Below are 16,795 nucleotides of genomic sequence, written 5' to 3'. Positions count from 1 at the left end.
CATATTTACTTCTCCTAAACTTTTTCACATTTCATTGATATTGCATACTTACATATCTTGAGTTAGAACCAAAGCGGTAGCGTTGAAGAGATCGGAAGAGAGAGTTTCTTGGTTTCAGGGTCATTCTAAAGAAGCCACAGATGTCGTCATAAGCTCCGGCTACTTGGCATCAGGTTTTGCTTATTTGAAAAACACATCAGATACAATAAATGACAAAAACCTTCTTTCTTCTTTGCTAACAAAATCTAATCGCAAAATATTTACAAAGTAAAGGGGCAGCCTTTGGAGCTGACAGGATGCAATGCAAGCTGCCACCTGTATTTGGCAGCAACTCTCACAAGGCTTTTGGTTTCAGGAGGAAGGAGTTGGTTAAACCCACGACATCCTGTTAAAGATGTGATTCAGTAGTCTGCAAACTGTGTTGGCTCATCTTTGAAGAAAATAAACTTGGAAAAGCTGTTTTCTGGCAGTTTGGGTTGTGTGGACTGTTGTCACTAAATCACAGCTGTTAGAATCCACCTCACAGCAGGCACTCTTGAAATTTTGTGATGTTATGCGGTTTTGAGTGAGTAGTTTGCAGATGCTAAGATAGGTTAACTCATGGAAATAGAGACTGGAATGGACGTCACGTGATTAGCGGTGTGCCGCACGGAGGCCATTACTAAGCGTGGAGAGAGCACCTTGAGCCAGTTAAACAGAAGCGAAATGAGGGGGGAAAAGGCAGTCAGTGCTTCACCATCAACTGCACCAACTAAAAAAAACAATTCTCGAATACTAAAATGAACTGTACAATAGCCTTAATGTAATTATGTAAAACAAATGTCTATTTTAAAGTTATGTCGCAGTTTAATATCAATAGACTGAGACTATAACTCCATCGCCTAAGTTCTTTTCATTAAGCTGCGTTCACATGCATACAGATATAGAAACAAAAATGTTTAAATATATTTATGACTATATATATACTTGCAGTTTAATATGATATGTACATGGTGGTCACAGGTGGCATTTAAATTTTAACAGTGGTTGAAGGGGATGGAGGAGGTACTTTTTACCCTGACTGAGGGTCAAAAGTCATAAATTCTGAATGGCTTTATATCTACTTGAAATAAAATGTTAGTAAACATCATATATATATATATATATATATATATATGTATATATATGTGTATATATATGTGTATATATATGTGTATATGTATATATATATATATATATATATATATATGTATATGTTGTCATTAAAAGACTAGCAATAATATTACAGTGGAAAAAGCAGCAAGGTAAATGAGCACAATGTCAAGGCATGCTTCAGATTTATATTTTAATACATAAGGATTTTTTTATCCAAGCATGTATGGGTTCGTTAGAGGTTTTAATCAGCTTGAATACAACTTACAAGGCTTCATTTATAAAAATCCATCGAGAATTATGATGACAGGAAAAAAAAACATCACAGTAAATGAACAGAATGGCATATTTTCCCCAAATTTCCACACTTTACATAAAACTTTTTTTCTACCCAGACATGTATGGGTTCATTAGAAAGATCAATTAAAGGGCTTTAAAACAAGCCTACTTTTATTAAAATCTGTTAATAGCGACAATAGAGAGAAAAAAGCAGCACAGTTTGTCATAATTTCCCCAAATTTCTGCATTTTACATAAGTTTTTTTTTTTTTTTTTCTCACCCACTCATGCATAGGTTTATTGGAAAGAGCTTTCAAATGGCTTTAAAACAAGCCTACTTTTATTAAAATCCATTAAGAAATAGCGACGCTAGTGCAAAAAAGCGGTCAGTTTATTATTGATGATCGGTACATCTCCACCCTTAGTAATGACGCCTTCCTGTCCTGAGCGATGCTAATAGATTGAGGTGCGCATGTCCATTCCAGTCTATATTTCCATGGGTTAACTTGGCTCACATGGCTATGTAAAATGGCCGGATTTAAACTCACTGCAGTTTTGTAAGGTTAAAATCCACTAACGGACTCGTCCTGTTCCGTCTACTAGCTTTTATTAAATTGATGTAGATTTGTGCCAGTGATTTATTTTTATTTTATTTTTTTTATCTGCTTATTTTGTTTCAATGTCTGATAGTGTGATAGCAGCTAACACTCATTTAGCGCGGCTTAGCTGATTTTGTGCAGTAACATTTGGTTACGCTTGCTGATCAAGCTGCAGGCTGTAAATCACAAAATCCCGCTTTCAGCACAAGATGGACTGCCCACAGCAGGGCGTCAGTTGTACACAGCAAAAAATTCACTTTGAATTAAACCAGCAGCTAATGTTTAGAAAGTTGCTAAATTAATTCTTAGTACAGCTTGCTTTTTACAATAAATGTCTGAACGCAGTAGCTTTTAATTCACGCGCACACACACATTAAAAAAAAATTGCAAATGGGACACGGTGGTCCGGTTAAAAATAAAACATTTAAATAATTACGTTTTCTTTCAGAACACAACAGACGTTCTTTTGAATGTAGAAGAAACACATTATAGTGGTGGTAAAATGACAAAGCTTGAAACTGAAAAAATGCAGTAATTCGGTTTTGTTTATACTGTTTCTGAGACAGCGGTTTAAATACTGGAACACGCAATAATTTAAACTTGTGTCCAGACGAACATTAATTAAAGTGGAAAGAGCGCCATGAACCTCTCACAGAAGGCCTTACAATAAATTTTCATGTATCAAATAACAAGCAGTAAGTGCTTCCTTTAGTCATGCATTAAAATTTGTGGCTTTTTTTTCATTCACATATGGGGGGTGAAGTAAACATGTCTCATGACAGAATACAATCAATCTAAATCTGCCTCACATGGGAGCTTCAGGCTAAATGTAGCAGATATAAGTTAAAACAATATTAAATACCTTGAAAGAGGCACCATCTGCTTAGAAGCAGGAAATGTTAAGTTTGATATTAATCAGTCTTCAATCTCAAAGTCATAAGTTCTGGGTGTGATTGATTAAACGTGTCTTCAACTTGACACAAGCCAACACAAACGGTGTAATATTTACAGGTTTATTTACATATGTACTGTACATGTTGAAAGTAATTTCAGATCTCTCCAGAGATGTTCAATCAGATTCAGGTCTGGGCTGAGTGGCCCAGCCAGCGCAGCGCATTCACAGAGTTGCACTGAAGCCACTCCTTTGATATCTTGGCTGTGTACTGAGGGTCATTGTCCTGCTGAAAGATTAAACCATTGCCCCAGTCTGTGGTCAAGAACACCCTGGAACAGGTTTTTATCCACGTTTTCTCTGTACCAGTGCTGGCTGCTGTTCTTTCAAAGAGGGGAAGCTCATTGTTGGCTTACATCATAAAGTTTGTCAATTTATATATACGAGGTCTATTAGAAAAGAAACTGACCTTTTTATTTTTTTCAAAAACCATATGGATTTGAATCACGTGTGATTGCGTCAGACAAGCTTGAACCCTCGTGCGCATGCGTGAGTTTTTCCACGCCTATCGGTTGCGTCATTCGCTTGTGAGGAGTGGTCCACCCTCTCTGCGGATTTTCATTGTCAGGAATGGTGGAATGCCGGTTTTTTCCATCAGAATTTTTTCAGAAACTGTTAGAGACTGGCAGCTGGAAACCATTCGAAAAATTTATCTGGCTTTCGGTGAAAATTTTACGGGCTTCACAGAGAATAAGGACTGTTACTACAGCTTTAAGGATGCTCGGCGCGCCGTGCTCCGTGCCGTGCTCCGTGCCGCGCTCCGTGCCGCCATCGAGAGCCACAAACCACCGGATCATTTCTAAACGGATGGCTCTGTGGAGCCGGGACCGTCGTGTGCACTTTCTCTGGTTATCACAAGAGCTGGACATCAGCCATTTTCTGGCAGATTTCACTTTTAACAAGAGATTTTGTCATGGAAAGCCGAGCGGAGGCTTTGCGCGTCACAACCAATTTACTGATGGAGCGAGACAAAGAAGCACCTCCGTTTTGGTCTCACAGGACGGCTTTGAGATGGCGTTCAGACAGCTGTCGGTGGTTTTTCCATCGCGTGATTATCCGAAAAATTGTGGATGTGCCTGGACATGCCAGAACATGTCCCGTGAGGCTTCATCACGGCGTTGCTTTGCGCCATGCAGCACCACGCGACGCGCGGAATTCCTCCGCACGTCTGTCTGTGTGCCAAAAAAGTGCTGATGTCCACGTCTTTTCACAATTCCTTTGCTAGTCAGACGACGTCCCGGATAAAACACAGCGTCCAGTTTGGAAATGAACGGCACATTCCACTGTTACAGGAGTTTTTGTCATGGAAAGAGGAGCGGAGGCTTCGCGCGTTGCGGCGGTGCCGCATGGCGCACAGCAACGCCGTGATGAAGCCTCACGGGACATGTTCTGGCATGTCCAGGCACATCCACAATTTCTCGGATGATCACTCGATGGAAAAACCACCGACAGCTGTCTGAATGCCATCTCAAAGCCATCCTGTGAGACCAAAACGGAGGTGTTCCTTTGTCTCGCTCCATCAGCAAATCGGTCATGACGCGCGAAGCCTCCGCTCGGCTTTCCATGACAAAATCTCTTGTTAAAAGTGAAATCTGCCGGAAAATAGTTGATGTCCAGCTCTTGTGATAACCAGAGAAAGTGCACACGACGGTCCCGGCTCCACAGAGCCATCCGTTTAGAAATGATCCGGTGGTTTGTGGCTCTCGATGGCGGCACGGAGCGCGGTGCACCGAGCGTCCTTAAAGCCGTCCTTAAAGCTCTAGTAACATTCCTTATTCTCTGTGAAGCCCGTAAAATTTTCACTGAAAGCCAGATAAATTTTTCTAATGGTTTCCAGCTGCCAGTCTCTAACAGTTTCTGAAAAAATTCTGATGGGGAAAAAAAGCCCAAATCATTCCGCCATTTCCTGACAATGAAAATCCGCCGAGGGGGTGGACCACTCCTCACTCAAAGCCTGCTCACAGGCGAATGACGCAACCGACAGGCGTGGAAAAACTCACGCATGCGCACGAGGGTTCAATCTTGTCTGACACAATCACACGTGATTCAAATCCATATGGTTTTTGAAAAAAATAATAAGGTCGGTTTCTTTTCTAATAGACCTCGTATGTAAATTCAAATCTGTAAAATGACTTCGCTGAACTACCGAATGAACCTTTGAGTGTCAGAGTGCTGAACTTTAATTTGAACCTCTGATTTTTCTTCTGTTTGAATCTGAAGGGAGTCAGTACATCTTGAAGCCCTTGCTGTGTCTATTTGTGCATCCAAATGCACAACAACCCGGTATTTTCAGCGAATAAATAAATAAAATTGCTGGATTTACATGCAGACAAATTAACAGCGAGCACTATTTCGAACCCAAGATGGCACCATGAGTCACGTGACCGATTTTTTTTTTTTTTTTTTTTACCCCGACTCGTCATGTCACCACTCTCTCTAAGGCACACTGGGCCCGCCTGTGCAAATCTGTTTTTACTGTTATTATTGCACAGCCTAAGGCACACCTGTGCAATAATCATGCTGTCTAATCAGCATCTTGATATGCCACACCTGTGAGGTGGGATGGATTATCTTGGCAAAGGGGATAATCTAAATCTAACACAGATTTAGACAGATTAGTGAACATTATTTGAGAGAAATAGGTTTTCCTTGCTACCAATCACCTCAGTAGGTGATTTCATTGATGATCAGGTGTTTGTGTTCAGGGGAGGAGCTCATCAGCAAACCACCTGCTGAGGTGACTTGTTTCAAGGAAAGCCTGCTGTGTCATGGACCTTGTTGCCCACCCCTGGTCTAGATTGACTCATAGACTGTATATGCTGGACAAAGCTGGCGTGTTATCACTCATAGGTTTTCTATAGTGACCCATAATCAATCAATCAATTTTTTTTATATAGCGCCAAATCACAACAAACAGTTGCCCCAAGGCGCTTTATATTGTAAGGCAAGGCCATACAATAATTATGTAAAACCCCAACGGTCAAAACGACCCCCTGTGAGCAAGCACTTGGCTACAGTGGGAAGGAAAAACTCCCTTTTAACAGAAAGAAACCTCCAGCAGAACCAGGCTCAGGGAGGGGCAGTCTTCTGCTGGGACTGGTTGGGGCTGAGGGAGAGAACCAGGAAAAAGACATGCTGTGGAGGGGAGCAGAGATCGATCACTAATGATTAAATGCAGAGTGGTGCATACAGAGCAAAAAGAGAAAGAAACAGTGCATTATGGGAACCCCCCAGCAGTCTACGTCTATAGCAGCATAACTAAGGGATGGTTCAGGGTCACCTGATCCAGCCCTAACTATAAGCTTTAGCAAAAAGGAAAGTTTTAAGCCTAATCTTAAAAGTAGAGAGGGTGTCTGTCTCCCTGATCTGAATTGGGAGCTGGTTCCACAGGAGAGGAGCCTGAAAGCTGAAGGCTCTGCCTCCCATTCTACTCTTACAAACCCTAGGAACTACAAGTAAGCCTGCAGTCTGAGAGCGAAGCGCTCTATTGGGGTGATATGGTACTACGAGGTCCCTAAGATAAGATGGGACCTGATTATTCAAAACCTTATAAGTAAGAAGAAGAATTTTAAATTCTATTCTAGAATTAACAGGAAGCCAATGAAGAGAGGCCAATATGGGTGAGATATGCTCTCTCCTTCTAGTCCCCGTCAGTACTCTAGCTGCAGCATTTTGAATTAACTGAAGGCTTTTTAGGGAACTTTTAGGACAACCTGATAATAATGAATTACAATAGTCCAGCCTAGAGGAAATAAATGCATTAATTAGTTTTTCAGCATCACTCTGAGACAAGACCTTTCTGATTTTAGAGATATTGCATAAATGCAAAAAAGCAGTCCTACATATTTGTTTAATATGCGCTTTGAATGACATATCCTGATCAAAAATGACTCCAAGATTTCTCACAGTATTACTAGAGGTCAGGGTAATGCCATCCAGAGTAAGGATCTGGTTAGACACCATGTTTCTAAGATTTGTGGGGCCAAGTACAATAACTTCAGTTTTATCTGAGTTTAAAAGCAGGAAATTAGAGGTCATCCATGTCTTTATGTCTGTAAGACAATCCTGCAGTTTAGCTAATTGGTGTGTGTCCTCTGGCTTCATGGATAGATAAAGCTGGGTATCATCTGCGTAACAATGAAAATTTAAGCAATACCGTCTAATAATACTGCCTAAGGGAAGCATGTATAAAGTGAATAAAATTGGTCCTAGCACAGAACCTTGTGGAACTCCATAATTAACTTTAGTCTGTGAAGAAGATTCCCCATTTACATGAACAAATTGTAATCTATTAGACAAATATGATTCAAACCACCGCAGCGCAGTGCCTTTAATACCTATGGCATGCTCTAATCTCTGTAATAAAATTTTATGGTCAACAGTATCAAAAGCAGCACTGAGGTCTAACAGAACAAGCACAGAGATGAGTCCACTGTCCGAGGCCATAAGAAGATCATTTGTAACCTTCACTAATGCTGTTTCTGTACTATGATGAATTCTAAAACCTGACTGAAACTCTTCAAATAGACCATTCCTCTGCAGATGATCAGTTAGCTGTTTTACAACTACCCTTTCAAGAATTTTTGAGAGAAAAGGAAGGTTGGAGATTGGCCTATAATTAGCTAAGATAGCTGGGTCAAGTGATGGCTTTTTAAGTAATGGTTTAATTACTGCCACCTTAAAAGCCTGTGGTACATAGCCAACTAACAAAGATAGATTGATCATATTTAAGATCGAAGCATTAAATAATGGTAGGGCTTCCTTGAGCAGCCTGGTAGGAATGGGGTCTAATAAACATGTTGATGGTTTGGATGAAGTAACTAATGAAAATAACTCAGACAGAACAATCGGAGAGAAAGAGTCTAACCAAATACCGGCATCACTGAAAGCAGCCAAAGATAACGATACGTCTTTGGGATGGTTATGAGTAATTTTTTCTCTAATAGTTAAAATTTTGTTAGCAAAGAAAGTCATGAAGTCATTACTAGTTAAAGTTAATGGAATACTCAGCTCAATAGAGCTCTGACTCTTTGTCAGCCTGGCTACAGTGCTGAAAAGAAACCTGGGGTTCTTATTTTCTTCAATTAGTGATGAGTAGAAAGATGTCCTAGCTTTACGGAGGGCTTTTTTATAGAGCAACAGACTCTTTTTCCAGGCTAAGTGAAGATCTTCTAAATTAGTGAGACGCCATTTCCTCTCCAACTTACAGGTTATCTGCTTTAAGTTACGAGTTTGTGAGTTATACCACGGAGTCAGACACTTCTGATTTAAAGCTCTCTTTTTCAGAGGAGCTACAGCATCCAAAGTTGTCTTCAATGAGGATGTAAAACTATTGACGAGATACTCTATCTCACTTACAGAGTTTAGGTAGCTACTCTGCACTGTGTTGGTATATGGCATTAGAGAACATAAAGAAGGAATCATATCCTTAAACCTAGTTACAGCGCTTTCTGAAAGACTTCTAGTGTAATGAAACTTATTCCCCACTGCTGGGTAGTCCATCAGAGTAAATGTAAATGTTATTAAGAAATTATCAGACAGAAGGGAGTTTTCAGGGAATACTGTTAAGTCTTCCATTTCCATACCATAAGTCAGAACAAGATCTAAGATATGATTAAAGTGGTGGGTGGACTCATTTACTTTTTGAGCAAAGCCAATAGAGTCTAATAATAGATTAAATGCAGTGTTGAGGCTGTCATTCTCAGCATCTGTGTGGATGTTAAAATCGCCCACTATAATTATCTTATCTGAGCTAAGCACTAAGTCAGACAAAAGGTCTGAAAATTCACAGAGAAACTCACAGTAACGACCAGGTGGACGATAGATAATAACAAATAAAACTGGTTTTTGGGAGTTCCAATTTGGATGGACAAGACTAAGAGACAAGCTTTCAAATGAATTAAAGTTCTGTCTGGGTTTTTGATTAATTAATAAGCTGGAATGGAAGATTGCTGCTAATCCTCCGCCCCGGCCCGTGCTACGAGCATTCTGACAGTTAGTGTGACTCGGGGGTGTTGCTGTAACCAGGTTTCTGTTAGGCAGAATAAATCAATATGTTGATCAATTATTATATCATTTACCAACAGGGACTTAGAAGAGAGAGACCTAATGTTTAATAGACCACATTTAACTGTTTTAGTCTGTGGTGCAGTTGAAGGTGCTATATTATTTTTTCTTTTTGAATTTTTATGCTTAAATAGATTTTTGCTGGTTATTGGTGGTCTGGGAGCAGGCACCGTCTCTACGGGGATGGGGTAATGAGGGGATGGCAGGGGGAGAGAAGCTGCAGAGAGGTGTGTAAGACTACAACTCTGCTTCCTGGTCCCAACCCTGGATAGTCACGGTTTGGAGGATTTAAGAAAATTGGCCAGATTTCTAGAAATGAGAGCTGCTCCATCCAAAGTGGGATGGATGCCGTCTCTCCTAACAAGACCAGGTTTTCCCCAGAAGCTTTGCCAATTATCTATGAAGCCCACCTCATTTTTTGGACACCACTCAGACAGCCAGCAATTCAAGGAGAACATGCGGCTAAACATGTCACTCCCGGTCCGATTGGGGAGGGGCCCAGAGAAAACTACAGAGTCCGACATTGTTTTTGCAAAGTTACACACCGATTTAATGTTAATTTTAGTGACCTCCGATTGGCGTAACCGGGTGTCATTACTGCCGACGTGAATTACAATCTTATCAAATTTACGCTTAGCCTTAGCCAGCAGTTTCAAATTTCCTTCAATGTCGCCTGCTCTGGCCCCCGGAAGACAATTGACTATGGTTGCTGGTGTCGCTAACTTCACATTTCTCAAAACAGAGTCGCCAATAACCAGAGTTTGATCCTCGGCGGGTGTGTCGTCGAGTGGGGAAAAACGGTTAGAGATGTGAACGGGTTGGCGGTGTACACGGGCTTCTGTTTAGGGCTACGCTTCCTCCTCACAGTCACCCAGTCGGCCTGCTTGGGATCTGCCAGGGGGTAACTAACGGCGGCTAAGCTACCTTGGTCCGCACCGACTACAGGGGCCTGGCTAGCTGTAGAATTTTCCACGGTGCGGAGCCGAGTCTCCAATTCGCCCAGCCTGGCCTCCAAAGCTACGAATAAGCTACACTTATTACAAGTGCCGTTACTGCTAAAGGAGGCTGAGGAATAACTAAACATTTCACACCCAGAGCAGAAAAGTGCGGGAGAGACAGGAGAAGCCGCCATGCTAAATCGGCTAAGAGCTAGTAGCTACGCTAAGCTAGCGGATTCCTAAAAACACGCAAAGTGAACAATGTGTAAATAATTTAGAGGTGATTCAGCAGAAGGAGTGCTCCAGTCAAGGCACGTAAAGACTACACTGGGAAACAAATCGTAATCTAGATAACTAGATCAATCTAACTGCGCAGATTAAACAGCTAACAGATACAGAAAAACACCGCTGTGCTCCGGAACAGGAAGTGATACAATACCGCAGTGAGAGCCAGGTATGAATATTTCATGAGGTGAAATATTCATACCATTGAAAGATTGTAAAAACATTCATTATTTGTTTTATATAACTGCTAAAATAGATCCTTGTCAGTTGATATTATATTAATTTATGAGCAGAATAAAAGGGACTTACATTTTGGTGCATCACTGGTGCTTTGACAACAACAATCCAACACGAACTTTAAATAGGAGTCCAAAAATAATTCTGACGATGTAGTCTGCTGCCGTGCACTGACTTTGTGTACTTCCACAAAAAAAAAAAGACTGTGTACTTCCTCAGTGCAGTGGAAAAAAAAAATCACATCAGAAACTACTCTAGCTTTTCATTCTAACTTCCTCCTAACAGCGGCTTACAGCGTAGTGGGTTTGTTTGTGTGTGTGTTAGAAGAATTAGCACCGTCAGTTAGCTCCTTCAAATCATCATCTGTCAGCAAAACAAACGCCGAATGTTTAGCTAAATGCTGCTCCCACTAGTGGGTGGGGGTTCACAGCGTGCAATGGTACAAAATGTATGGAACCAAATTTGCATGCTAAATGCAACGCGACACAATGGGATGAATAATCCATGTAACATGACAGACAAAGCACCAACAAAATGACAAGGATCCACTCAGACGTTAAATAATGGCCAATATGAAGCCCGTATCTGGGTGGTGTTATGGTTGCAGCAGTGCTGATTTGGATCACGATATATTCATTAATGCGTAAAGGGGTGGAGTGTGGGTGGCTGAGTGTGTGATAAAAGAAGCCTGAACATGCCCCTCTCTCTGAATCAGAACTAGCTAAACAGGCTAACCTCAGTTTGGGTAATTATTAAATCATATTTTTGCTAACTACGTGTCGGTTCTCCTCTGATTGGCTCTAGTGTGAACATTAAAAGTTTTGAGCTGCTTATTTTCTCAGTAATCATGCATTAATTGTACTTAACCAATCAGGCTGCTAAAAGTGCTAATGCCATAGCATACAACAGTAAAAACCATGAGAATTTCACTCGGTGCGAATATTGTACCAGAGATGTCTTTGATGATCTTTAGTATGTTTCACCACACAACAACCCATGTTATTCCAGGAGTTTGTGTCTCAAACTAAGAAGCTAGTTAAAAAAAAACAAAACAAAACCCTTGTACAGTTGTCATGGAGGAGGAAACTACCTGTAGAGAACAAAACCTTTTTTGTACCAGGCTGTACGCATGTTTGTTTATGCTGTAGAGTTGGACATTTTAACACAGGCTCCTGTGGGAATGTGATCCCTTTTGCAGCCAGCCTCAAGCGGCCAGTCAAGGATCAGCAACATTTCTAATTCTGGTTGGGCTTCATTTGAGACCATCAAAGTTTTCTGGTTGACCATGAAGAATACACCTGATGTATCAATTGTTTTCAGGTGAAAGAAGGCTACACACACCAGGGGTATTCCAATGATTCTTCAAAACAAGGCAGTCTAGTCCCACTACTTACGGTGTATTACTCCCAGTTTATGGTACTCCATATCTGCAGTTCCGTAGCTATGCAGAGTCCTCTGCGTCGTCATGAACCCTCTCCGAGCCCCACTCCATAGCCTGCTATGCACATCCCAAAAATTTAAACTGCATGTCGAATGGACAGAAACTGTACGGGCTGTGATTGGTCATGTGACCGGTTTCACTCCATCTTCGATCATCTTTTAGTGTTTGTCCTGCACCCGGTAATTACATTCTGATCATGGCTCAAATGGAGGAACGTTGAGCAAAGGAAGTCTGCAAACATGACCACATTTACAAAACAGCCTTGGAAAAAACTACAGATGCTTAAATGGTCAGCAATTCATGGAGGGAAATTGCATGTAATGTTGTTTTGGGGGTTGATTCTATAAATAAGTGGAGGTTGTTGAGGGACAAATTTGTTAGTCTTGAAATAAAAAAAGAAAAGAAAAAAAAAAAAACAGCAGCAGTGGCAATGCAGGTGGCAAGAAAGTTGCCCATGTCGATGCGATTGCGTGGCCACGGAGTTAGAGTTGTAGAAGCATGAAAAGGCCTTTATTGGTTCTGTCCAAGATCTGGGACAGAACCAATATTGCAACAACCCAGTGAACTCTGATTGACCTGGGTTAGACCTGTGTTTGTTCTCAGGATTGGCAGTACATTAGTATCATAGTTTCAGGCTCCATATGTGCAATTAACTATAGTTAAAGTATAAATCTGGAAAAATGGTTGCTAAACTAAGAGTTCCACTCGGTGCTAGCTTATGGCATGCAGCTGTCAAGGCTGCCAGGCCACATGGTAGGGCCGGGAAAAGCTAAAGACTTAATTCCAAAAGGCCCTTAGTTCAGAGCAGAATGTTCAGCTTCTGCAGTCCCTACAGGCCACATCTTCATGGGGCACAGCTTCCTGAATTGAGATGCAGCTATTGTCTACAGACTAAGGCTTGACTTGTTACCACATTTTGAAAGTAGTTCCACTTAACCTGTTGCCACTTTCACCTGGCCTTGTATAAAGTGTGTAAAACTGTATGGATGAGTGGTTGAACAGACACTGAGTTACACTGATTCCTTTTGTCTCTCTTTGTTAGGAGGTTTACTATCGGAGAAGGCAGATCTACAGAGAAAAGATGGATTTACCACATCAGGTATGATTTTTGTCTATATAGCCAAATAAAAATATTTCAGGTATGTTAACTGTTTAAATTTGAATCCATCTCAGCTAATTGTAAATATCTGAAGTGGTTTTACGGCCAATGCAGATGTTGAAAATGCTTTTATAATGATGCATCACATTCACCTGTTCTCACATATAGGTGAGGAAACGTCCCTGATTATTTTGCTCAGAAAACAAGTGTCGTGACACACCTCTGAGAATTAAAAATGAATTACTTCTTCTACAGTGAATCCAAATCTGCTTGTTGGGGGTCGTGAATTCCTACAGTTTATTAGAAAACACAGTTAAAATCATAAAAGGACGAAGCACAAATTGCCCCATAATGCATTGTGCTACCAGTATAATAAATGAAGTACTGTCTTATCAGGCAATAAAAAAAAGAAAAAAAAAGTAGATTACACGTGTGGTCATACACACACAATTCTATACGCAAAGAGCAAATTGGTTTAGAAATTTTCACTTTGACTTGCATGAAACCTACTGTGGCTTTTAAAGTGTAGCTCATCAGCAAGTTGTTCTATATATACGAGGGCTGTCAATAAAGTTACGGTCCTTTTTATTTTTTTCAAAAACTATATGGATTTCATTCATATGTTTTTACGTCAGACATGCTTGAACCCTCGTGCGCGTGCGTGAGTTTTTCCACGCCTGTCGGTGACGTCATTCGCCTGTGAGCACTCCTTGTGGGAGGAGTCGTCCAGCCCCTCGTCGGAATTCCTTTGTCTGAGAAGTTGCTGAGAGACTGGCGCGTTGTTTGATCAAAATTTTTTCTAAACCTGTGAGACACATCGAAGTGGACACGGTTCGAAAAATTAAGCTGGTTTTCAGTGAAAATTTTAACGGCTGATGAGAGATTTTGAGGTGATTCTGTCGCTTTAAGGACTTTTCACGGTGCGAGACGTCGCGCTGCGCTCTCAGGCGGCGTCGTCATCCTGTTCAAGCTGAAAACATCCACATTTCAGGCTCTATTGATCCAGGACGTCGTGAGAGAACAGAGAAGTTTCAGAAGAAGTCGGTTTCAGCATTTTATCCGGATATTCCACTGTTAAAGGAGATTTTTTTAATGAAAGACGTGCGGACGGGTCCGCGCGTCGGGACGCAGCCGCCGCGACGCTCCGCCACAGGAAAAACACCTCTGTTGAAAGCCTTAAGGACAAGTTGGAACATGTCCTGCCTGTTAAACAATTTCTCATATACTCACTCCACTGAAAGCCATCAAAAGCCGCCTGGATTTTACAAATGGTTATCAACACGGAGGTGTTTTTCCTGTGCCGCCGCACCGCGTCGGCTGCGTCCCGACGCGCGGACCCGCCCGCACGTCTTTCATTAAAAAAATCTCCTTTAACAGTGGAATATCCGGATAAAATGCTGAAACCGACTTCTTCTGAAACTTCTCTGTTCTCTCACGACGTCCTGGATCAATAGAGCCTGAAATGTGGAGGTTTTCAGCTTGAACAGGCTGATGACGCCGCCTGAGAGCACTGCACGACATCTCGCACCGTGAAAAGTCCTTAAAGCGACAGAATCACCTCAAAATCTCTCATCAGCTGTTAAAATTTTCACTGAAAACCAGCTTAATTTTTCGAACCGTGTCCACTTCGATGTGTCTCACAGGTTTAGAAAAAATTCTGATCAAACAACGCGCCAGTCTCTCAGCAACTTCTCAGACAAAGGAATTCCGACGAGGGGCTGGACGACTCCTCCCACAAGGAGTGCTCACAGGCGAATGACGTCACCGACAGGCGTGGAAAAACTCACGCATGCGCACGAGGGTTCAAGCATGTCTGACGTAAAAACATATGAATGAAATCCATATAGTTTTTGAAAAAAATTAAAAGGACTGTAACTTTATTGACAGCCCTCGTATATATTTTTTTTTTAAGGATAAAATTATTTAGCCTGAAACTTCTTTATTGGATTGTTCACATTGCAAAAATACCAGGGGTGATTGAAAAGTTTTTTTTTGACTCAGAAAAGTAGTGTATGGTTCTCCATGATAAGACCTTCTATGAAATGGTATTAAGGCACTGCAGCGATGGTGGAAAAATTGTGTGGACTTACAGGGTGATTATGTTGAAACATAAAGCATTACATTAATTTAGTTGTGGTTTCTTCTTGGTCAGGATCAAAACTATCCATTTTTTTGGTAATACAACAAATTTCCTACTATTTATACAACGTTTCAGTAAGTACATAAGTTGAACAAAATATTATCTTTTCCCATAATTTGTGCAATGTTTCAGTAAGTACATAAACTGAATAATATCTTATATGCAGTGAGTTCAGGTTTAAATAAACCATGTTTAGGAGGTGAGATTTTCTGTTTCAAATATTCTAAATGTTCTATTTAATTTTGTCTGACTCTTCCAATAACCTGTTTAATAGGAATACTTTTATTTTTATATAATTGATAATAAAATGATTTTTTTAAATATGAAATACTATATTCAAATAATATAACATAAGTACTCCTCTTTCTACATCCCTGCTTCAAACACAGTCTCATATGACCATCTATGAGAAATCTACTTAAGCTCCCAATTTTCTATAGGAATACAAACTTCCTACGAGCACTGCACTAGTTAAAATAAAGGCATTTCTTTTTAACAAAACCTATGGTCCCCCCTTTTAAATGAGTGTTTTAAATTCTTACCATTTTGAAATATGACTGCTTGTCTTGTTTTTGCTTTTATTTGATCTTTTTAACCTTTAGCTCTTGAGATCATTGATGAAAATGGCACTATAAATAAAATGTATTATTATTTAAAAAGTATTCTCCTAAACACCTACTTTGAAAAGTATAATTCCTGTGTTCTTTCATTGGCTGATAAGGGCAGTATGTCATGTATTCCTCTGGTCAGGCAGTGCATTATGAGGTGATCTTTGCTGGGTACTTATTATTTTAATTGCATTTTTCTAATAAATGGCAGGAATTCATAACCCCAACATTAGATTTGGATTCAGTGTGTCAAAATCTGTAATAAGCAGTAATTTATTAATTGTCAGAGGTATCCCCCAAAAGTGCAAGATAATGGGGGATGTTTCCTCACCTAACACCAAAGTCAGTGTGCTACCAAGCAAGGCGCACATCTGTACAGTGAGAGAAACCTGGGGAATAAGGACCTTAGCGAGTTTCCTACTGGCAGGGAACCACACTACAGATCCTCTGATCACAAGCACACCTCATTGATCTCTTGCCACCTCCAGGATTCTCTCTGGGTTTCAAAAGCTGTTGGCCATATGGAAAGTTGATTATCATCACATTAAATAAAAAAAAACCTAACTAAAAAACAACTATACAAGAGTGCAAATTCAAACATTTAAGACAGCTCATAAACTTCAACATAAACCCCTATTTCAAAAAAATGACAGCATTACAGTTTAGACATATTTATTTGAGTTCAGACAGTGGGAGGTGAGTTGTGATCAGGGCACATTAAAGTGGCCAAAGGTACCTGGGCTACATTTCTGCATGGACCCTGAAAACCTATTGTAGTCACAGAATGCAGGTAAATAGTGCTCAATTGCAAACAGGCATGTCCTAAGATTTTGTTTTTGTTGATTCTTTCGTTTGCTTGTCCGCAGTCGATAAGCATGTAACATCGCTGACGCAAATGGCCAGTAGCCGTGTCCACTTCACAGCTCTCCCGTTAAGATCGAGATCAGAGCTGTTCCATATAGTCACTGTCATCACTGTCTTTCCGGCTCTTCTCCAAAATCGGATAAACTAGTGCGGCTCT

General features: G+C 40.6%; 1 protein-coding gene across 5 annotated transcripts in view; it reads left to right on the top strand.

Moving 5' to 3' along the window:
• The window catches only part of gne (glucosamine (UDP-N-acetyl)-2-epimerase/N-acetylmannosamine kinase), a 125,030-nt gene that overhangs the window by 32,617 nt on the left and 75,618 nt on the right, over positions 1 to 16,795 (top strand). For 4 of the 5 annotated variants that reach the window (XM_034187481.1, XM_034187482.1, XM_034187478.1 and 1 more), the window contains exon 2: positions 12,970 to 13,026. In XM_034187481.1, the coding sequence (XP_034043372.1) occupies positions 12,970 to 13,026 (57 nt within the window). Of the gene's footprint in view, positions 1 to 12,963; positions 13,027 to 16,795 lie in introns of all 5 variants that reach the window. The other variant, XM_034187480.1, reaches the window with a different exon arrangement.

This window comes from Thalassophryne amazonica, chromosome 15 (genome assembly GCF_902500255.1).
Source record: "Thalassophryne amazonica chromosome 15, fThaAma1.1, whole genome shotgun sequence".
In the NCBI taxonomy this organism is placed as follows: Eukaryota; Metazoa; Chordata; class Actinopteri; order Batrachoidiformes; family Batrachoididae; genus Thalassophryne; species Thalassophryne amazonica.
Note: the sequence above shows the minus strand (reverse complement) of the source record. Positions and strands in the feature narration are given on the sequence as shown.